This window comes from Lepisosteus oculatus, chromosome 2 (assembly GCF_040954835.1).
Source record: "Lepisosteus oculatus isolate fLepOcu1 chromosome 2, fLepOcu1.hap2, whole genome shotgun sequence".
NCBI lineage: Eukaryota > Metazoa > Chordata > Actinopteri > Semionotiformes > Lepisosteidae > Lepisosteus > Lepisosteus oculatus.
Window position 1 is genome coordinate 50439399 of NC_090697.1, and position 24355 is coordinate 50463753.

The following is a 24355-nucleotide window of genomic DNA, read 5'->3' on the forward strand; positions in this document are numbered from 1 at the left end:
AGATCAGCTCAGAACAGAGAGGCACTTTACATAATGTAATATATTCTTCAAAGCAAAGGGCTCAAGACAAGTTGCAAGCAAGCGCTAGAAACATCATTTTGTCATCTAGTTACCAGCCTGTAAACCTAGTGAAGAATCCATGCTTTGCCAATTGTTGGTAAAAAAAAACAATTTAAACATGCAGGAAAGGAATACTCTGATATGTTTATGTTTCTTTAACCACATTAAAAGTAATGATGAGCTTATACTGATTGAAAGCACACCTGTTTTTTTTACCTTCCTCTTTGATTTCCTACACAGTCTGAACAAAAGGATTGCCCCAATGTGAAGAAGAGAGACATTAAAAGTGTCTGAGGTGTAATTTACCACTGGAATGGATGCCACCGCTGGGAACAGCCCCTCCCCATGACCAGCGGCTGGGCTTCTGCTTCACCTTTTGGCTTCTCTCAATTGTCCGCCGAACAACGGCTTCATGACGCTCCTGGAAAAACACACAGGAATTCCAGCTGGCAGTTGACATGTGGAATTAAGGTAACAATGCTCTTTGAATCCTTCCTTTCAGCCTCAACTCCTGAGATCATAATCTGCAGCTAGAGCCCAGCCATATCCTTACTATGCACAGTATATTATTAATGACAAAATGATTGCTTTGAAAGTAAAAACAGAAAAACAAGTACTAAACTAACAAATGGTACTATAGTGTTATTTGGTGTTTAAAACATGAGAAACATAAGCAAATTTATTGGAGCTGTTTTTTATGGCACAAACACATAACTTCGGACTCTTAACAACAAGCTTACAGAAGCTTAACTTTGAATGCAACTGCTTGGTAAATATGAATTTCTCTGGAAAATAAGAACTGAGTATTGAACATTGTAGCCTTTATGCACTGACATCACACAACACATGTAGGATCGTGTTCAACCTCTTTCCCACTTAATGAAATCATTAAACCTCATTTGTACAACATGCACTCAGGAAATGTGACAATGAAACAAATACCGATTTCTTCAACAGATATAGAATATACAGTATGAAAAAGACAACGGCTGAAATAATTATTTCAGAAAATGTAAATACAAAGTTAAATAGAGCTCTGCTTTGAAAATGTTTGTTTTTATGGTTTAGTTCTTTAGATCTGTCAACTTGTAGAATTTATTTTTCCTCCTGGAACACCTTTTGCAACCTATGCATCTTACAGTAGTTTCAATTAAGGAAAGCTTTAAATAAATTCTGAGAAGTGTCGAAATCTGTGGAGTATTAGTACAGTATATATATATAAAAAAATTACTGCAGTGATGTTATTAATGTGTCTGCAACCATCCAAGAACAGTCATACTTGTGCAATACTGCAGCAATAGTCCATTTGCTAGACATCTACTGTATAAAATGCCCTATGGCTACTGGGGCCTGTGCTGCAGTAGTTTAGCCAGATAGGAAGCTGGTAAAAGAGTTGCCAAGCCACATTTAGAGAAAACACAAAAGATCATGTTACGCAAAGCAACACAGAAGCCACAAGAGGAAAAATAAACATTGTGTGGGTTTTCTATTAATTCCAGAATGAGTGAGCTCTACATACTTTATAGATATGCAAAACTCCTGTGATCATTAATGGAATTTGTTAAGAATGATGTTAATTAGATTAGTCTAAAATAATACTAGTTTATCATATGCTAGTCTGGGATGAAATTGATTTTAGTTTAATGTTCTTTAATTTAAGACAACAAATGCCATCATTAAAAAAAACTGAAACCACCCGGGTCAGTTATTCAAATTTAGTTTAAAATTAATGTTTGTTTAATCAGTAACTGAAAATTAACTAGGGAGTAAAGTTTACAGTACAGGCTGCTGAGAATGTTTAGGAACTAAAAAAAATGTAACACAATGTAGTGTACAAGGTTTCATATGGAGAGGTTTCTTATAAAGAAGACATTGTGATTGTGATGTGATTCATCATAATCAATTGACATTTTATTTTGCACTTCTATCAATATACTTAAACACACAATGGGCTGTGTGTCTTTCAATATTAGAAAATATTTTATACTAAGATCTGGCATGATGATCATAATTAAAATTTTAATTTGCTCTTTATATCACATCTTACAAACATCCACTAAATATCGTGCATCCAGCCCCGAACCATGTTACTTTCTTCTTTATTCAAAATGGTGTCCTACCAAAGACTAACATCATCATCACTTATTCTCATGTGACTGCAGGTACTGCAGGTTTAGGCTTCTTGTTGCTTCTTTTATCACTTAAATACCCCTCTCTCTCTCATGTTAGCTGTCTTATTTTCCATTCTTATTATGGTGAGAAACATTCACACCCCTTGCTGCTGGCTATAATCTTTTCAAACCCTGTCTTCATCTAAGAAGACTGTTGACCGATTTCAGACATAACTCAAGAGACAGAGAGCCCTAAAAAGTCAAAGGATAATTCAAGGACTTGACACACATTTCCCTGACAAAAAGAACTCAAGAAAGAGTGGCTAAATCTAAGTATTGAACAGAACAGAAACTATACTAGACCAGGCAGCAGTTTTAATGTTTTGTTTGAGGATTTAAATAGTAACAATACAATTCAAGCTACAAAGCATCCCCCCAATAGCTGCATCGACTGACATGGCAGATCAAAACACAGTTCTTCAGAGTATTTCTGCAGTATTATTCAGTATTTCTTCAGTTCTTCAGAGTACTGAAACAAAACTTTTACACTTTTCACTTATGCAGTTAATATTAATATTAACGTATGCATGTTAATAATGCACTGATAACCTCCTACACTGGTATTTTCCAGGATAAATTATGTAATAATGCTGAAAACTGTATTTAATAATACACTTAATAACATTTGAACATCATCAGATGCATCTCTTTGATAGTGGGTTATTTAATTGTCAATTATAAATAAAAAATATTATCTTATATTTGACTTAACTTGAGTGGGACTCATTTAAAACCGCAAAGAGAAAATATTACAAAGTGCTATAACTAATTTACAACTATTACTGTTCTTTGTATATTACTATTTAACTAGATTTATTTTACAACAGTTAACCTTGATACCAGAAGCGTTAACGGTAATGCCCCAAGTGATGATGACTGTAGCTGGACTTACATTACTAAACGTTTGTAATTCAGATTCACCAAAAGCCTTTTGTAAAAAAAAAACAGCCAGCCAGTCTCTGAAACTGAGTGCAATGCTCCAGAGCCAGCTTAAAGACCGCAGTTTGCTCCCACTCTCTAGCCTCAATCCCTCTACTCCTTTTAATAGATATGTGCCTTAAGGAAAACTGTACAATAAAACATTGCAGTTTTTAACAAATTAAAGCATTAAAGCAAGAAATGCTCAAGAGGACTAGAGAAAATCCGTCAAGAATGGACGCTGATAAGCAGACCTTTTCTTCTTCAAGTTTCTGTCTCCGCTTCTCCTCAACGGCAGCTCTCCGCCTCTCTTCTTTCACACGCTGCTCCTCGAGTTTCTTTTTGCGCTCCTCCAGATGTTTCTCGTAGTACTGCTTCGCCCGCTCCTCTCTTTCTAACAGTGCAGATTCCCGAGCAGCTGAAAAGAAACGGAATAGAATCAAATGCAGGTATTCCTTAAATATTAGCAGTTAAAAAAAGTCGAAGGATGTCTTAAGACACTGAAATACAACACTACACCTGGCTACTCAATAGCATTAGATTTATACAGTTTTAGGTGAAGCTCTTTGCTACTTTGTCTTAAACTGGTTTTTAAATATTTTCAATAGTAACAGTGAGGTTAGGATTCACGTAATGCAGAGCATACTTTCCAAACCACGCCCCCATAATTTTTAAAAAGAAGACACATACCCTTTAGTGGAACAGCATTGAAGCTGAACCATAACATTTTTCCAAACAATAGACCTTCAGAATTTTAATATTCTAATATTTACTAAACTGCTGCAACATTATAGTAGAAGACATGTCCACACATCTCTAGAAAGCATATAATCTGCACTTTTCAATTATCATACTACCAATAATAGCATCAAACTTCTCCAATTATACAGTACCTTTGATTTTTTTTTTAAAACGTGGCTGTGACGGATGCAATGTGAAAAATAATTTGACACATTTTAGTTTTTGATTATTGCATTAGCAATTCACAGCTTCCCTTGAATGGTGAGGCTTTCCATTCTCGTCTTCTTTAAGACTTGTACTGTGCACATTAATAAAGGGGGCCTACTAGAGACTAGAGATCTTGCAGGTACTGTGGTAGGTACTGACTCTAAACCAACAGAAAACTCAGTCCTTAATTAGGATGCTTTGTATATTGCATATGTACTGATTTTAGGACCTTTTTTGAGCTTCCCTTTACAAATGAAAATAGAGTGTTTTTCATCATTTTCACATGATAGGCTTAACTACACACTATTAAATATTAAATACTGGCACTGGACATGATGCTGGTGAAATAAACAAATGTCAACTGCACTGTGCCACATTAACGGAGACAAGCAACAACAGACAAAGCATATCGTTCACAAGACTTCAACTGAAATAACAGCAATCAAGAGCTTAGCCTACCTCAAATAACAAAAACTAAACATTTATATCAAATCATCACTATGACATTACAATCAAACGATGTGACGACCAATTCTAAAGTGCGTTTTATACCTCTCCTTTAAAAATACCTGGATGAATATACTGAGGTGACAACTTCTTAAAGCAGGATTATGACCATTGTGCAAATGGTTAGGATTTAAATGGGTTAAACAGGCAAGGGGTCTGATTTTAACACGGTCAGACAAGAAGAACAGGCATTTCCTGTTCCAATGGACATTGGTTGGAATTGGTGGTACCTTAATTTTCAAATTAAAACAGTGCAGATTTAACATTCATTATATACTACATTGGCCAGCAATAATGACATGAAAAGAAACATTCTTGTTGTTGAGGTGTCTGTGTAACACATTCCTGATAAAGTAACATTCTGTTTTTCTCATTACAAAGAGTATTAGAAAGGGAAAGCTACTGTACAGGTATATACGCAAGGCACTGAAATGCACCTGGACAAGAATGATGTGCATAATTAAATAAGAAATTATATGCCAGCATTAAACTATGTTTAATGAGGTTTGAGGGAGCTCTGTCAGCATGTTGACTGCAAAGGAACAAGTAGATGTGAAATCCAAGTTAAAAAGTAGAAAGAAAAAACAATGTTTCGGCAATCGAGTCCTATCAAGGTGTTTCCTGAAGGCAGAATTTGTCTCTATTTTTTCATTTACAATAACCTCACTAATCCAAAGGATCCCAATAGATCTTAAGGAACCATTTTCTCTCACCACTGATGTACACTACCTACCTGGGTCATTATGCACCAGCAGCCCTAACACACGAGATCTGGTACAGAAATGAGAAATCGCTTCACAGATTGAATTAAGGGGAACTTTAGACAGGCCTGATTGCGAGTGGAATTTACCAAGGGGAATGAGATTAACACCCCTATATTGAGAATATTTTAAAACCAAGCCATCATGGCATCAGGTTTTGGACATTCTGGTCCAGAGGGAAGAGTGCCACCTACTGGTCCAACAATATCACTTAGATTAGCAACCTGTTTTTCCTTAAAGGTCTCTCATGCTAATACTAACAAGGCCAAAACCGTTCAGTTCTTTTAGCCTGTCAGTGTATTACATTAGCCCACTAATGTGTATGGTCACTTTTTTCTAGACTGATTCCAAGCGGCAGTGTCTTTTTTAAGTGGTGAACAAAACCGTACACAATATCCTACATACATAAATTGGTACATTTTTCCATTGTTGATTCTGTGAAATCACAGAAGGGGTTCTACGAACAACAAGAAACATTCATTACAAGGGAACTGCTGTGTTGAAGGACAAATGGGCAAAGTGCAGGGTAATTTGAAAAATAATTTCTATAAATCTGTTATGAAATACTCAAAAAACCTCAGACATACAAGTGTACGTTATTCAAGCTGCTCAAACGCAACTATAGATATTGTGTGATGAAGTAGAATTTTGTCTAAACCCGAACACCTTTTAAATGCATTTGATGTTACATGAAATTAAAGTTAAAATTTTCCAAATGAGAGGTTAGCAAAGACACTGCAAGCAATAACTGTACTCTGAGCATTCTCATTCTCTGCCATTAGCAGACAGTTATGTGACCTACTGTATTCATCATTTTGCCCTAGAAAGTTGCACTATGGTTCTAAGACTTATCCTTCTAGAACTGGAGAGGAAACGAAGAACAAAGGTCAGCACAAAAGGTTTTTGCAATTACTGCCAGCAATGTTTGTCATCAGTGCCTGACAACCATTCATTTACATTCGTCAATGTGTTGTTGGCATCAATTCTTGTAAGTGCAATACAGTGTTTTAAGTGGGAAAATAAAAGGGTATTATTTTAGATTTCACTGATTGACCTGAAAACAGGGATTAAGACTTTACATAATTGCATTTATGTAATAAGAGTTGAATAATGTCACTATTGTTATATTAAAAAATAAAATAGCAAACAGTTAATATCGATTTCTTTACATTTGAAAATGTAAAAACTCTAACAATTATTGAAAAAAATAAAAATTACAAAAAATAAAATGTGGCAGATCAAGGCAAAAGGAAGTGGACTGACCTTCTGCAAAAGTACTCTACCAGGATTACAGGCATTGAAATGAAAGAATCTAATTTCATCAGTCATTCAATATTCAGGGGAAAACACTAAACATATTGCATTTAACTTGGGATAATTTTTATTGATTTTGTCAGCCTATTTAACCTTATATATTGTCCAAGGCCTTGTGGAAGGAAGTCTTTTAATATCTCTTTTGCATGTTAGATTAATTCTAGGTATCCAGAGTAGTTGAACTGAATGTTAATAAAGCTAAAGACGCATTCAGAAATGCATTGAAACCTTTTTAAATTAGATATTGCCTCCCTTTTTTATAGAATGGATAAACTGGAGAAAAACTGACCATGCCCTATTAATGATTTCAAATGAGTTTGATTTAAAGAAAAGTTAATACATGCTACCTTGATCTGGTACATGAAACAGAGAGATCCTCTCCACATGGTACTTTAATGATTCAGGAATTTTAAAGCTTAACAGCCAGAAAGGTTCCATAGGAGACAGGTACTGTATAGTGTTAGTGGTATATAATTGATCCCCAAATTCAGTTAGGAATTGTAATGCAGTTTTATATAATTAAACCATAAACATACAGTATGTGTATTTAATTTACTTATATACACTGTAGATTAAGAAGATCCAACAGAGACATCAACAACTGAAACTGAAGAAAAGAAAAGACATGGCTAGTGACTCAGATTGTCAGAGAGCACCTACCAGACCAGGACTCCTCAACATATGCTTTTCTTGATATATTGATCTTGCTAAATATTAATTAAATAATTAAGGAATTGGTTTTGGCAAAATATGTTAATGAGAAATGGAATGGGACAGGTACAGGATCAGTAGATAATGTATGATAATAGTTTAAAGAGAAAGGCAAATGGCTGGTGTTTTTAGTGAATATTTTACTCCAGTAAATAATAAAGAGGAACTCAACAACATGCTTCAGGCTGAGCAAAGTCTACCGTATATTAAATAGTACCAGCAGAAGTGGCAGAAAGAGCAGTGTGTAACAGGTAATGGAAGCAGTTACATAAATCTCCAGTGCACCAGATTATTCTACTAATTGCACTTTCAGAAATACAAGAATATTTGTTTTATCTACAATTATTAAAAAACACTTCCAGCTCTCAGTCAAAACAGGGATAATATCCAATTTTTTTATAACAAGTTTCTAGTGTAGCACCTATAGTATGTGTAGAAGCATGAAACAATATTACAGAGATTATCTCAACATTTTGCAAACATCTCATGTGACAATAATCAGACTAATAACATTTCTTGGAAAGGCGTCTGCAGTTTCTTTTACAATATGAAATTCTACCCTGATACACTAAAATACTGTGAATCTTTATATCCCATTGATTTTCTGAAGGTGTCCAACATTATGCTCTAATGTGGTCTGTATTTTACAATTTGTGACTGTGTTGCTTTTCATTTCCTGGTTTAAATTTACAAGCATATTACCTTCCTCAAGCATATTATAAAATAAGACTTTTTTTAAACCTTTTTGAATGGTAGTTTGACTTCATGACTTCAGTTATGCTCAACAATCATAACTGAAGAAGCAGTGCTATTTGTCTGATGAAATTGTATACCAATACATACAAATATTTATTTTTCCTGAAATAAAATGAAAAAAACATTAGGAATTATTTTAAGCACACAGAAAAAGCTGCTGCCTTACTGACCCCTGAGATAAAACACGTCTGGACTGATAAGGTGGTGTCACTTACCAAGCTGTTTCTCGCGTTCCTCTCGCCGTTCCCTTGCTAGTCTTTGCCTTTCATCAACCTTTAATACTAGGGGCTCTGGAGACAGTTGACAAAAATTGTTAGGTTACACACTGAAGGAAAAGAAAACAGCAAAAAGCTAAAATCCTATAAAATACTGATTTGACTCATGTTGCTTAGTGTTCGAGGGCAAAAATGTTTATTACTTATGTATTGAGAAATTCACACACTTGGCATTTTAATATCACAGCAAGAACTTAAATGAAATGGCAGTAACAAAAGGGTAAACATTCATATTAGCCATTTCTTAGTGCTAGATGCAGACAACGACAAAAAAGATACCCAAGAGCAGAGGAATAAATACTGCACACAGAAAGATGAGGAGTGAGGGATTCAAAGGCCAGTAGAAACTGTATTATACCTTGTTTATTTCCAGTGTTACTGCTCTGTCCTGATGCAGTAGAAGTAGGGCGATTGGATGCTGGGGCTTTCTTCTCATCTAATTTAGCCTGTGAGTCAGCTGCTGTAAAAAATGTAAATGAGAGAGAAACACAAAGAATGGTTGAGTTTTAACTAAATCAAACAACCTTGACCTTGTACTGTAGATATACATGTTTATATAACAAAATAAATCTTTGAATAAAACCATTTATAATTCCAAATGTATGTTTAAGTGAGAAACATTAATATCATCAAGGATTTGTCTCCAGCTTATTATATACTTTTATAATTCTTACTCTGGGGGAAAAAAAAAAAACTTTGGAACCCAAGACATATTTTAAAAGTATTCAAGCTCTTTTCTTTTCCAAATTGCTAATTGTCTTCTGAGCAAATGAGTTCTGTTGATAAAAAGACATAAAACCATTGGACAGCATGTTAAGAAAAGCCCTCAGTAAAAAAAAAACATTTATTATGCTTCATTAGTTCAACCTACTCTTAACTATATTAAGACTCACTGGGAGGCTGTTATAAAGCATGAACATGATATTTCCTGCACACATAAACATAATGTAATGGTCATAATTAGTGGAGTGGTAAACACAAATTTTTCAATAACACCCATCCTCTCACTTTATTCCTTCAATAATTTCTGCTGACAGTTTTGAAATTGTGTAAATGAACTGCTGAAATATACTCAGTGTCCTTACTTTTATGTTCAAGAAACCAATTGTAGAATAAACTGGAGTTGTCTCTTGGCGGTCTGGGTTTGTAAAATAATTATTCCTCTTTCAGAAATCACACTCACTGACATGTACTCTCAAGATGCTTGCTACAATATTGTCTAGATAGAGTGTAGTGTGGCTTCTTCAGCTATTTGTTTCCTATATCCATCATGTTCTGATAGTACAGTCAACCTGACAGCCCCAAATCATACATTCAGCATGTATTCTTCTCTTTCTGGACACCTAAAGATGGCAATTTTAACTTCAAACAGAAATAGTACAATTAAGCAAATCACCATTATTAGATTTCTATAAAATAAACAATCTTTATAACACAAAGAGGTGAGACCTCGCTTCTGTCTGATTTACTGCAAATTAGAGACCAAACACAAGGCTAAAGAAAAAAAGTTTAATGGTCATAACTCAGAGGAATGTGCTTATGCTTAGCATAATTTGAAGCAAAGAAAAACTTCACAGGATAAAACTAAGTAACTACGGCTTTAAAGGCTTGCGTGCCTCAAAAACAGAAGACAAAGCATGAATAAAACTCCCTTTTTGTTCATTGTTCTATTCATATTGGATTCCCATAAAAGGGAAACAGGATAATTTCCATGGTAGCCTACTTTAAAAATTATGATTTAAAGCAACTTATGTGTAGTGCAAAAGAAGCATAATCTGCTCAGAACAATGAGTCAGTAGCAGAACTGTTGAATAGAGAAGCTTACGGTAATAATAATTTGTCCTTTGCTATCATACCACGTACTACAACTTCCAAGTTTCAAGAAGAACAAATGATTTGCGTTTCACAATTTGCAAGCAGGAACAAGCCAAAGTCAATTTTAACATTGTATGTATACCTAAAGGATTCAAGCTGTATGATTCTGCAAAAGGCCTGGTAGCCCGCTCTCAAATCCTGTAAGTCAATATAGGAAATAATTGCTCTGAGTGGTAACCCAAGGTAAGGATTACAGAGGGGGTAGTCAACCTGATATGATCTTTCAAAAGCTAAAACGCCTCCAGTTACACTGGGCACACTACCCTCATCTGTTGTGAACAAGTTAATGTGTCAGATGATTTCCAGTCCACAGTCCCATCACGATGAAAAGAATGTCACACCAAATCCTGGAAAAAGAATTGTGGAGCATACAAATCATTGTGTAGCAGCTGTTTCTAAGGTCATTAGCTGTTCCACTGACTAAGGTCTACCGAGGAAGCACTTAAAAAAGATGGATAGTGTTTTCCTCTAGTATAACACTTCCCCGCGACAAACAACATGCATCGTTGACAAATGCTAATAACATGGAAGAGAGCTTCTGCATCTTTGAAGGGGATGCATCTGTCCTTGACCGTGTGGTACACTTTCAAGAGTCCAAATACACTTTTTGGTGACAACACTTTTTACTGTGCATGTATATACTGTATGTGCATGCAATATTACTGGCAGAAAAACTCAACATACTGTACGAATACCAGAACACCTCAAGAAAACACAAGCAAACATGGAGAGAATGTGCAAACTGCACACAGAAATCACCCCCACTCCAGGATCAAGCTCAAGAGCAGCGTAGCAGACACTCTGACTCCCATAACATTGTTGCCCTCAGTTGATATCATGAAAAGATAAAGAAGGTATTGTTTCTGCAACCAAATAATGTGAAGCATTAATCCAAGGTCTCATTATATAAACAATCTTACACAAAGTTGGAATTACAACTTTCAAACACTTTCGTATAAGAATTGAAAACATTTGAAAAAACCTGCAGCTTTCAACATGAATTTCAGCATCCGAAAACGTTTAATTTTCTAGAATCTTCGAGGAACCATAGGACTGAATAGCGACATGAATCTCCTGTAACATTGCAAAGGACATTTGGGGATGTACAGTGAATTCAAAATGCAGTCAGGTGAAGTGAAACATGGTCCATGTGAGTGAAACTGTCTGGATTCACAACATTAGCAACTCCATCAGCCAAGCATCAGACACACCAATGTATCGTATATTACCAAACTAAATCATAGCACGCGAAGAACATAGTGAAACAAAGATGAAACAGTGAGAAAATAGATTTTCAGCTTTTTCAACTAGTAACACATATGTTCTAAGAAAGATGCACTTTTAAGGGCATAAGAAAGGATGCAAATGAGAGCAGGCCATTTGGCCCTTCTTGCTCATTTGATAGAGCAGCAAATAAATTTGATCCATTTCTTAAAAGTGCTCTGAGCTTGGCCCACAATTTCCTGGATTCTGGCTGAGAAAGGTGCTCCAGATACCCCCAATTCTTTGTGAAAGTTGTATTGCCTGTTTTCCACCCAAAATAAATTTCCTTTTAGTTTACAATTGTGTCCCCGTGTCCTTGGTTTGTCACTGAGTGTGAATTAGTATCTTCACTCTTAGGATCGTATATACAGTACTTGAGTCAAATTGCCTCTCCATCTTTTTTGTTCTGACAAAATTAGCTCTCTTAACCTGTCTACGTCACAGTCAGCCGAAACCAGGAATAATTCTTGTTGCTCTTTCTCAGCCTATCATATCTTTTTTGAGCCCCATATTCAAATTCTATATGCTGTGACAAAACATTGATATTTTCTTACTGCTTCCAAACACTGTTTTATTTAGGACATAGACAAACTTATATAAGCAACCACATTCCTTTCATACTGTATGTTTCAGCATGTTCCTACTTTCTGTACGAATAATGTTGTATTTACTGATTGGAATTTGTCATGTGTCAGTTCAATCTCTAATCACTGCTGTTTAATAAATTAAACAGTGATTTAATTGTTCACCATGCTGCCATTATTAAAATATTATCGACATCTTCTATTGAAAAACCTGTTTGAATGATTTATTTAGTAGGTCTAGAATATCATTATCTTTCACCATTTATGTTTTGAATTTTAAGTGTAAAAGAAGTGCTAATACAGTATATTGCAGGAATGCTTAACTTTCTAGAAAAATAACAGTTTTCATTGTTGCACAACAATATCAGTGGGACTAGTCCCTATTGATCCTTCTACACCTTAACCGGATGAACCCAAGCTGTACAATATATTCTGTTCATGTTACTAGGTTGCTAAATGACTTGTTTTATACAAGGAGTGCATACATAGTTTTTTTTTAATTATCAGTTTAATACATTTTTGAAGGATAAATGAAATATTTATAGAATAATGATTCAGCTTTAAACAATGGGTTTAAACAATGGGACTTGGGCTTAATGAAAAAATATTTTGTGATGTAAAAAACAGTTTATTCATGGAAAATAAAAAGCCCACACTTCTAGTTCCACAAGCAAGCAAGTCCTATCATGTGTGCTTCATAATGGACAAGGTGCTCCACTGTGTACATCACTGAGGGTTACCAGCCATTTGGTGTTGTTGAGCTACCAGCATTTAAAGACCTGAGTTACGATCTACAGCCTAATTTTGCCATCATATCAATAGCTACTATTCATACGAAGATCTGTGAGACTGCTTAAAGCATGAATATAAACTTTGGTCGTGTTAATGTAAAGTGGAATGCTTTGCCACCACAACAGATACTGGATGCATCTGGTGATGAAATACAGGCTGAATCTAATGACGCCTACAAAAAGCTGTCCAGGTTGCTGCTGAATCATGGAAGCAGAATGCAAGCTGCAGTTCATTCAGTCAAAGCAGTCAGGATGGAACACTATGTTCATGGATGTGGAAGGAATTTGCACATAATGAATGAACAAGGAGAGAGGGCCATCAGGAATGTGTGTACAGCAATCCAAATGAATATGTAAGTAGAAATTCTATGCTGTGTACATTTGCCTTTGCAAACAAAGTTGATATTAATGTGTATATACTGTATACTTTCTATTACAGGTTAAATCCAGCAGAGACAGCATTTTAGACTGAATACACTACTCCTATGGACCTTGTGGGAAAGGCACTGAAACAAAAGAAGCAGATCGGATGGGTACTGTCCACACTATATCTCAGTGAGAGGATCAACCTTCCCTCTAAAACTCTGCAGCCAACTGGTAGATACCCTTCAATGTGGCATGGCATTAAAAATTGTTTTGGCAAAATGCTTGAGACCCAGAGTTGATCTTGCTACCTAAGTTCAAGACTGCCTGGAGAAAGAATAAAGGCATCATCAAAAACAGTGAGTGAATTTGTAATTAAGTAGCACAGAAAAGACAGACCCCAGACTGGCTATACCATGTGATGTATGGTAATGACTCTAGTGAAGTGTTCCAAAACAAACAAGGCAGTAACGAAAGTCCATATACTGTATAACAAGATAAAACCACTTAGAGGGCTCCATTGCTATTGGAAAACTGTCACCATTTTGCAAAACTTTATATATTCATTTACCTTGAACTTGTGATATTTTGCCCAGTAACTATCCAACGAGCACTGCTTATGAATCACATGCCTAAAGATAGGGAAAATGGGATTAATTTTCAATTGACCTTTTTCCTGATCCTGCAACTGTAATTTTAAACTCACTTATTGTAGTTGCTGTGGTCACATAAAGAGAAAACTGTAACACATCTTGGGGGTATCAACTTGAGTATGAACTTGTTTTGGAGATGGAACATGTAACTACTGACTAATTTTAATATACTATATTCAAAATAACATTTTCTTATGCTTCAGGGAAAAGCATATTTATGTACAAATTTATAATTGTTAAAATGTGACTCAGCATTTTAGCAGGCCTATACTGTACGGACAATTGAACCCACTGGATCTGAAAGCTGATGGGCTAACGGCACTTACTCGTTTCCATTTCGGAATGTATTTCCATGTCATAGCTGTATAAGATCTGCAGTGTATACAGGTTTTCAGCAGGTATATAGACTGTTTATTTTATAATAGAGGTCTTCACATATAAAAGGAATGTAATATAGTTAAAATAACTGGTTTCTGGATGCATTTGAGATCATTTATAATGCAAAATTACAAGAGAAAATCTCTCTCTACAGGCCACCTCAATGAAATTCTGCAGAGGTCATTGCAAATATGACAACATTAAAGTTTAGCTTAAATACAATACCTTATATTGATTGTTTTAAAATATAATGAGCTTACTGAAGGAGAATGTGAAGCATACTGATAAATGTAGCATCTCTGCAAGTAGAACTAAAAACGGCTGTCAACCAACCCTATTGATTGGCAATTTAAGAACTTGCCTTTTCTGTGTTTTTGATTTTGAGAAAGTGAAATGATCGGATACAGAACACTAAAGGACATAAAAATATACTTTTTCATGTTTGCTTTCTCAAATATTAGCAGTGCGTTTGCTCTGTGGCTAAGGATCTGCGCCTGTGGCTAGAAGGTTGCTGGTTTGAATCCAACAGCCAGCAGAGGAATCCTACTCCACTGGGCACCTGAGCAAGGCCCTTAACCCCAACTGCTCCACGGGCGCCGTTTAAATGGCTGACCCTGCGCTCTGACCCCAAACTTCTCTCCCTGTCTGTGTCTCATGGAGAGCAAGTTGGAGTATGCGAAAAGACAAATTCTTAATACAAGAAATATGATGTATAAAGTGATCTTATCTTATATAGGCCTTGTTGTTGGTATTGCCTAAATTGCCTAAGAATGCAGTACTAATCTTTCATTATGAATTGAATGATAATTCAAGTATTGCTCTGTGGATATTTAATAATATTCATCCATTTTCTAAACTCTTCATCCAATTCAGGGTCATCAGACAGCCAAAGCCTATCCCAGCAAGCAACGGACAGCAGGTGGGATACACCATGAATGGGATGCCAGTCCATCACCAGGCACACACAGGATGAAACCCCTGTAAACATGGGGAGAACATAAAAACTCCAAACAGAAATTCCACCAGCAGGTCCAGAACTGAACCCAGGGCCCCAGCCACGCTAACCACTGCACCACTGTGACAATATTAATTATTCGTAATTGCATATTATTTTTGTCCCATATGTCATACTGTAGAACTTGCATCACATTAAAAAAATAAATTACTAAAACTATTAAACTGTACTTATTAAATTTAACTGAATTAAATAAGCTGAAAAGCTTCAGTTTTAGGTTTCTTGCAAATAATATTAAATGTGTGCTTGGGGTTTTAAAAGAAGAAATGATTATATTGTGGTTCAGTGTTGTGTTAGTCCCCCTCTAGAACACAGAGTAGCACAACAACCTGCTTGAGTGTTGTCTCAATTCCCACTTCAGAAAGACGCCTCAACTCCTTGAGGTTTTTAGGGCAGATCAGGCAAGGACACCCCATGTGCTTAACAGATGAGAGATCAGGAAACAAGGTATTCCATTATTATACCAATACAGCAAGCTTAAACAGTTTTACTTTGGAAAATTAAGTCACATGTATGATCTTACACAAAAAAAAATGTTATGCACGAATGTTCTACCAACAGCATACACTGGTGACATTTACCCTGACAGATGAGAAGATCAATGCTGTTGATCACTGCGATAAGAGTCAAGTTAAAATATAGACAACAAAAGTTTGCCCACCAGTCATTTTCTTTGCAAAATTCAAATCTACCACTGTCTTGGGAACTGCTGTTTTGTTTGACTTGAAACGTGGCACATTTCATTTCACTCAATAAACAATTTGCATCAGACATGCATCTTGCATGCTGCAGCCACACTTTTTATGTCCACCGCGGGCTTTCACCTGCTTGGGAAACGTGCCTCATATCACCGTTAAAAAAACGTTCATTCAATGAATGTTGACCATCATAGGTATCATTCTAGTACCCCTTTAGAAGATAATTTTTATTTTATATAGTCCTTTTAATTACATATTTTAAAAGAAAGAGGAATAATGGATTAAACATTAAAAAGCTAGTCAACGGAAGAGAGTTTAAAGACAGCTTAAAAGTAAAATGCAAGATCTAATAACAGGCAACAGAACAGAACGGTGTTCCATGGGTTAGAGCTGTGGTCGGCAAACTACAGCACTCCTGCCATTATTGGCACACAAAGGGATTTTTAATGGCACGAGGAATGAAAGCGGCACACGCATTAAAGGTCTAATAAACCATGAAGAAATTTAGCAAAAAATGATTAAAAAAACTATGCCTACCTGTTCTGTAATTCTCTAAAATACACTACCCAATGAAAGCTCTTTAGAAAAAAACTATAGCAGTGCTAGCCTGCTGTTTTTGTACAGGAAAGCTCACAAATTGTGCCGCTGATAACATTTTTCACACTTTGGACAAAACTGCAGTTGTTAAGAAAACAAAATTAGTTTGCTCATTCCAGCCCTTTCAGAGAGATGAATAGAGATTTGCTGCCTAAAAACCATGGTACAACTGATGGGGAAGATATAGCTAAGAGTTCTATTAATCATTTGAGGAAAGAGAAACTGACATTATGAAATTATTTTCTGCAAGGAATGAAGGTGCCCTGCTGACGTTGGAAAAGAAAAGGATTTGTAAAGATCATTGTGAATCACATTGACCACCCCACAGTAAATATTCATTGTATTACAACCTGACCTTTGTGCCATGATTTTGAATTATGAGCTTAATAATGTGATGACTACAGTGGTGAAAGGCGAATTTTCTTGTTGCTCGATCTGCCTTGATGCACAGGGAGTTTCAGACTCTGCTTTGGGCCTGAGATTGGAGAGAGCAGTGTGGGAAACCAAGAGCAAGGATCACACAAAGTTAAGATGTGCATATTAATTGATTCATTTTAGATATTAGATTTTCATATTCAGTTTTTATTGATCATAATGTAAGCAGGTCTGTTATAGACATTAAATAAAAACATCAATGGCATGCAAATCCATAAAATCAAATGCATGAGCTAACTCCGGGCACCCCCCGAAAGGTTGCTGCCATCTCGTTCATTTTAGAAACTAAAAGGTCAGAATCCTTTTTTCAAAATTCAGAATCCAGAATAGTGCAAATGGTGAGCAGATTTATAGGAAGTTAACAGATCACTTCCTGTAAGAAGCCAGTTGCAGAGGATCTGATTGAAGAGGATCAATGCCCACTTTGAACACACAGTTAGATAAGATTTAAACCAAGTCAAAGAGGTTCCAGTCATATCATCAACCCTCTCTAATTTATTCAGTGGGGCTATATGGCCAACAAAATTAAAAAAAAGAGGTCCCACAGAACAAAACAGAATCAGCAACCATCAATGGATCATTAGTAACATTAACAGTTGTGCAAGTGGATAGGGACTTAAATGATAAATGTTAACTGAAACAGTTTTCAAAAATACATCATGTTTCATATTTTTCTACTCATCACTTTAAAAGACACATGGTTTTTGCTAAAGAAACCCGAAGAGACGAACCAGAACTGCTAAAGTCAGCTGTAGGTGAAAAATAAAATGAAAAAGCAGTCTGCCTTTGAACACGAGCTGTTACAGAGGCACTCCATAAGATCATGGATAATAGATTATAATTTGTTTTCCCTTTCAAATTTCTCTTTTTATATGCTTAATGTCAGGCCTAAAAGCTCAGAAAAATAACAAAGGCTTCTCCCCCACCACAAATAAGATTACCTTTAGTAAGCAGAAAAAAGGACACAATGACCTTCATCCACAGCATGATCCATAAAAATAAGTATCAGTTTTCATTTTCTTTTTCTTTTTCCAGAAGCTGGAATCATTACTTTAGTTAGTGTGCTCAGTTCATTATACCAGAAAGATTTTAATTCAAATTGAAGACTGAAAGTGATTCAATGAAATGGATTGCAGAATGACCTTCCACCAGTAGGTCACCATTGTATCAGGTCTTAATATTGAAAATAGTCAGGCCTTTTAATCTCTCACAGAGGTTGTAGGTTAAAGAGTAAAAAAATGCTTGGTAATTCTCAATGGGATTAGGGACACATCAGAATCATAGCTCATATTGGATTTTCAGCATTGTTATCATCCACTTCTGCTATAGACTGGAAGTCTATACTATAGTATATACAGAACATGCCACAATAAATATTTGGGAACAATACTTTACAAGAGCATATAATACCCAGAAGACACCAAGCTTCAAGTATAAAAACTACACTAAATACATTTAATAGGACTAGGCAGAATTATAATAGGACTAGACTATTAAACAGAAAACTTGAACCATCAAAATTAAAACAATTTCTCTTCTCAAAATACAGATTCATTAAATACTGTAATTATGGTATTATTCCAATAGAGGCAAAACCATATTAGTCATAATAAAATGTAACAAGGAATTGGGAATTCAGAAATTCAGAAGTACATTGGAAAACAAATATAAAACCTATGTATAAAATGAACACATTTGTATCAAAGGTACAAGCATCTACTGTATATAGTCTGGCTAATATCTAGAAATATGCCACTCTTATAGTCTAACTGATTAGAGATTCACAGAGCAAAAAGAAAAAGGTATCATAGATTTGTTTAGATACAGTTTTGTGCTGCATCAATAGTTCTCTATAACACATTTACTGTAACTCCCAACATTATAATATTTGAAGGAAGAAAAATCATTATGAGTCTACTCGCATTGTGCTTAAGTTTACAGAGTATAAATATCTAAGGACTGCTAAGCATTTAGTTCAAATTGAGTAATTCTTTCTGTAATTTATAGCTTAAGGTAATCCTGGGGAAGCAGGTAATAAACCTTGAACAGGAATTATACCAGTACATGAAGCAATTTCATTCATTCAGGTAGAAGTATTCTGTTCAATTTGTGACCACCTAGTTAGTATTGGACTGGAAGACTAGTGCATCCTACTACTTTAATAAATTATTCTTAAGAAACTACATTGCCTTTTCCTACTACAGTAGAAAAAAACACTAACTTCCTCATTTCTTGGCATGAACAGTTTTTATAAATAAAAATGAAGTTTTAATAAAAATGTTTCTGTAAAAAGATGTGCAAAGCAAAACTAACTGGAATGCTGTATATATTAGATAAAACATTTAGTTTTTATAGCATGTATCATTACATCTCAATACTTCATATAAAAGAGCTAAAAGGAAAGTCAGGGAACTTAAAAAATACTAAAAAGAAAAAAAAGATAGGAAATTAGGAAATGCAGAGCACCTGGCTTTAGTGAGAAGGCACACAGTATGAAGTGCCCTGGAGTATTTAAAACTGTTTAGCCTATCCTGGGTGATCAGGCATTGGCATTTCCAATGATGGGACTGCAGTTACTAGTGCTGGGGATCTCATTAGCTGCTCTAATTAGTATGGTCTCTGTTTTGGTGCTATTAAGCATGAGAAAACTGTGGCTTATCTATATCCTGATCTCCTCCAGTCAGCTGTTTAAATTTTCCAGGCAGTGGGCACATCAGGCTTGATGTTTATATACAACTGTGTGTCATGAGCATAGCTGGGAAAGTTAATGACCCAATGCTGCATGATCTGACAGAGACGGAGCATGTAAATGAAGAACAGGGTGGGTCAGTATGATACAGTGGATCAAACTGACCGCTTGGGGAAGTTGCAAGTCACTGGCAATATCTCTGATCTTCTTTCCCCAATAGAGACAAACTGCTGCCTGTTGGAAAGATAGGAGGAAAGCCATTTCAGAGCTGTGCCTTGCAGTCTGACATCCCTCAATCTCTACAGGAGAATATTGAGAGCACCCACGGTGTCAACAGTGGGTGAGAGATCAAACAGAACAAAAATAGACAGAGACCCAGAGTCAGCAGCCAACAGCAGATCATGAGAAACTCTCATAAGGGCAGTCTCAGTGCTGTGCAAGAGTCTGAAACCTGACTGGAATTGAGTTGGCGGGAACTTCTTTTGAAATTATAGCCGAGTAGATACTGACTTCTCGAAACCTGACTGGAATTGAGTTGGCGGGAACTTCTTTTGAAATTATAGCCGAGTAGATACTGACTTCTCGAGAACCTTTGAAATGAAGGGTTGGAGGTTGGAGTTAGGCCTGTTGCCGTAGAGAAGGTTGTGGTCAAGTTTAGATTTCTTCAAGAAGGGAGTAATAGCAGCTGTTATAAACAGAGATGGCACTGCTCCAGTCTCAAGACATTTATCAATCAGGTCTGAGATCAACAGAATCAGAACAGGTAAGGAGGACTTGAACAGAGGTGTAGATGTAGGATCCATGAGACTCGTTTTAACATTTTACCTTGTTTTAACTTGTGGCCCACAGATACACATTTCTTCTCACATTTTTATCTCACACCTGAAGAAAGTTTAATAGCTAAAATGATGTTTTGTTATGATTTTCAGCAAGTAAATTACCTTGAAATTCTTATAATCCTTGAAGTTCTTATAATTAAACAAACTACTGATGTGTTGACTGATGGAAAAAAACGGAGGAAATGTCTTCATGCACTTCTTCTTGTAAAATGTAGAACACGTGAAAGTCTGACAGAAAAGGTACTCTTAGTCTTTAGCACTGTTCACCTTTCATCTTCCCCAGCTGTCCAAACCCCAATGCTGCCTAAAGTGAATTGTTTAATCAAGGTACATTAAAAATTAAACTCCATTAACTTGTCTCCCTAATTATAACCTTTACTCATAAGGCATCATTGCTATTAGACTGGTTATTTTAAAATATTTTAATTTCATAATTATGAATGAACACACCTTAAGAAGGCTCCAAATCCCTAGCATATAACTTAACCTCTGTATATTCCTATTTGGCAGACAGTGTAAGCCAGAAACAAGGACTACACAGTACCACAAAGTCAGGTCTTCTACAAGATTTTGATTGTACAGTATTTGCAGATAGCTGTGTTCCAATGCAGACAAGATTCTTACAGTTAAAGCCATGTGAAAAGATCATTTAAAATGTTTTCTACAAGGCAATTAGTGAAAGCAATGGAAGCCATTAATACTTAAATCTCAAGAGCATCCATATATGACAGAAATCAATCAATACATTGCAGACAAAATTCACCAAACAATACAAGAGCAGAATGCATCAGTATTTTTTAGATCTAGTTTGATTTGCAAAAATGTAAATAGTTTTTGTTTGCATAACTGGAATAACCTGACATCTTATAAACAGGAGAAAGAATGCAGAAATGATCCTTAGTTAATCAACAAAATAAATTATTTACTGCAACTCCTCTTTTAACTTATTAAGCCACCATGCTTTCCTCTACATGTGGTCCATGGGTCACTGCTGAGAAATATCCCTAAAATCTGATTGTCAGCAAACCCTTGTTTCTTTGTGCTTGTTAGTAACCTCTCTTATGTTATCAAAAGTACATCTATCTTAGAACATGAAATAGACTAATAATGCACAGTATGTATACATAAGGTTTAGTCACGTGCTTAATATAATGCAGATGCATTACTATCTTGAAAAGGTGAAAATGCAAATTGAATTTGATGAGATTCAAATACAGAAGATTTCATTTTAGAAGCTACTAACACAATTAAAAAAGTGAATGTAGGACTTTGGAATTAAAAATAGTTTTTCACAAATATCACATCCCACAACAAGTGTATGTTTCCCAATACGAATGAGATGCAACAATTCTATTCAGTCACCTCTGAAATACAGTATAAATGTAGAAAAAGTAGGTCAGCATCTTTAAAAAATAAAGGTATGGGGATAAAACTGGATCCGAACAGCTCCAGCTCATAATGTATAGTCTGGACTACAGTTGCTACAAACACTTCAGGCCTCTCTGCTAATGACTGCATGTTGTGGGGAACTGATTTCTTTTAAGGAAAATAAAAAGTAATTACATTTTTTAACAGTGTTTTAAAACAAGAATGAGTTGCACTTCTATTATAAAAACATTCAAACTGAATTCAAATTATGGTAATAGGGTACATATTGAAAAGACAGAGAAAATGAGACCAGTGAAAAAGATCAATACCCTGATGTATGGCCTTGTTTCCTTTTTGATTTACTCTGAAGGACAGTTGCTACAGGTTACAAGTCTGACAGTAATTTGTGCTTAAATGATGTATAAAACCATCCTAATGCTAATCTACCTTTTATTTAAAAAAAATAAAAGGGATGGAGAAAGAGTCATTATGCACTTTTTCAAGAGTATAAAAAGTAAAATTAATTCATTGCTGATTCTTATAAAAAAAACCTTTTTAGGCCTATAGATCTTTCCAAAGCAGATTTGGTTTTGTAAACACTCCAATGATTATGTCAATAGTATAAGGTAAATTTATTACCCAGAATATTAAAAGACCTTGTTGAAAACCTATGCTACAGTTTACAGATTGCTATACAGCTGGTGCACTAACCTTAACCTAGGCCAAAACCTGCATGCAGCTATTTTTGAAAAAGTAGGTTAAGGCGGATTTAAGAGAACATCCGCTGCATTTGTCAGTGTGACACAGTAGGTATCTCAGTTTCAGCTATATCATTATCTTCAGTTTCTGTTAAGGGAAATAAGACTGAATGTGCAAAAGTGTATGTACAAAAGCCTACATTTTCTTCAATGCATTTTACTATCGGAACAAGATCTAAGAAGCATACAATGAAAGGTTTTTTATCTTCACTTTATCTTATCTTAGTTAATAGATTAAAATAAGAGTGTTTCAGACACTATCGCCCAGACAGGAATGGAAAATGAAGAATCCATTTATAACAGACATTATATTGTGTTTCTGCTACCATTTTCAGCATGAATCCAAATGTCAAAGGACGGGTCACCTATAATTCGCATTAATGCATAGATATGTTAATGGGAATTGCAGCTTTTATTATGCAAGTCCCTTCTGAATGCTTGAAAGGGTCAAAAAGCAAATCAAATATATAAAATCCTCAAAGAAAAAAAAAAGATTGAGGTAAACAGACTTTCAAAACTTTATAAGATAGTTTAGAACATGAAAACCCACAGATTCTTGTTAATACTGCTAATTTATATGGTCACATGCAATCATTTTAGCCAAGCAGACATCTTTAATCTTATGTTTTTTTCCCCTCTGATATTGTCAAAATACTTTACATGAATCCAGAAAACAAAAGACTGGGAATCTAGGACTATACAATATGTGACACCACAGAATCAGGTATAATCTGATTAAATTTAAATCCACATGTACTGTAGGCAAGTGGATTTTTCCACTTATTTTTCTTTATATCACACAAAAGCTGCTATTTAGTGCATTTTAATTTTCTCTTCCCTAACTATTGCTCTGTGCGCAGTGAGCAAAGCTCAGCTATCTAGATCTGTTCATGTTTGTCATGAAGAGGCCCCTTAAATTTATGCACATGACCATCTAGCCTGCTTAATAATGCAGAGATAATCCCTGACATGACAAGCCTTGCTCCATTTTTTTCACCCCCTCTCCTCCCAACTTAAAGGCTTGCTTTATTCTAATATTTTAACATCAGTTCAACAGGCAAAACAATCATAAGAGAAGCTACCACAAAATGTGCAATGTTCAAACAAAAACATAGATTCAAAATACAAATTTAGCAACTTTTGATACTTAAACCATCTTCTAGATTTAAGGCAAAACCAAACGAAATCAGTTTGTAAGAAAAAAGCCCTCACCTGGTTTCTCGGTCATCATTTGCACTCTTTGACAAGAATTAATGCCCTTTTAATGCTCCTACGTCGCTTGATATAATGGCAAGCGGCACTCAGTGACAGCCTACATTCCAAAATTTAAAATAGAAATTTCCAGCAACGCAGTTTACAGAGTGAAAAGAAAACAACAAAGCTATAGGAGAGCTATGTAAAAAAAGACAAGGATATGGAAAATGGCAAATTGTTTCAATCTGTACTTTCCTCTCTCTCTGCTTGAAAAAAAGCCAATGAAATTCCAGTGGACCTTTTGGCGCAACTATTGCAGTCACTCTGTGTGATCAGATTCGTAAAATGAAATTTTCATCAAGCGATTAGAAAGGAACTTCCAATGGTACTTCGGCGTGACATACTGTGTTAGTGGTTTGAGCAGCTTAGCTACA

General features: G+C 35.4%; 1 protein-coding gene across 18 annotated transcripts in view; it reads right to left on the reverse strand.

Moving 5' to 3' along the window:
- map7b (microtubule-associated protein 7b) overlaps positions 1-24355 on the reverse strand; it is a 70496-nt gene that overhangs the window by 19107 nt on the left and 27034 nt on the right. For 13 of the 18 annotated variants that reach the window (XM_015348889.2, XM_015348867.2, XM_015348875.2 and 10 more), the window contains exons 2-5: positions 8780-8881; positions 8362-8436; positions 3404-3567; positions 367-481 (exon numbers count right to left, since the gene is read on the reverse strand). In XM_015348889.2, the coding sequence (XP_015204375.2) occupies positions 367-481; positions 3404-3567; positions 8362-8436; positions 8780-8881 (456 nt within the window). Of the gene's footprint in view, positions 1-366; positions 482-3403; positions 3568-8361; positions 8437-8779; positions 8882-23939; positions 24330-24355 lie in introns of those variants that run through there. The other 5 variants (XM_015348903.2, XM_015348870.2, XM_069178809.1 and 2 more) reach the window with 3 other exon arrangements.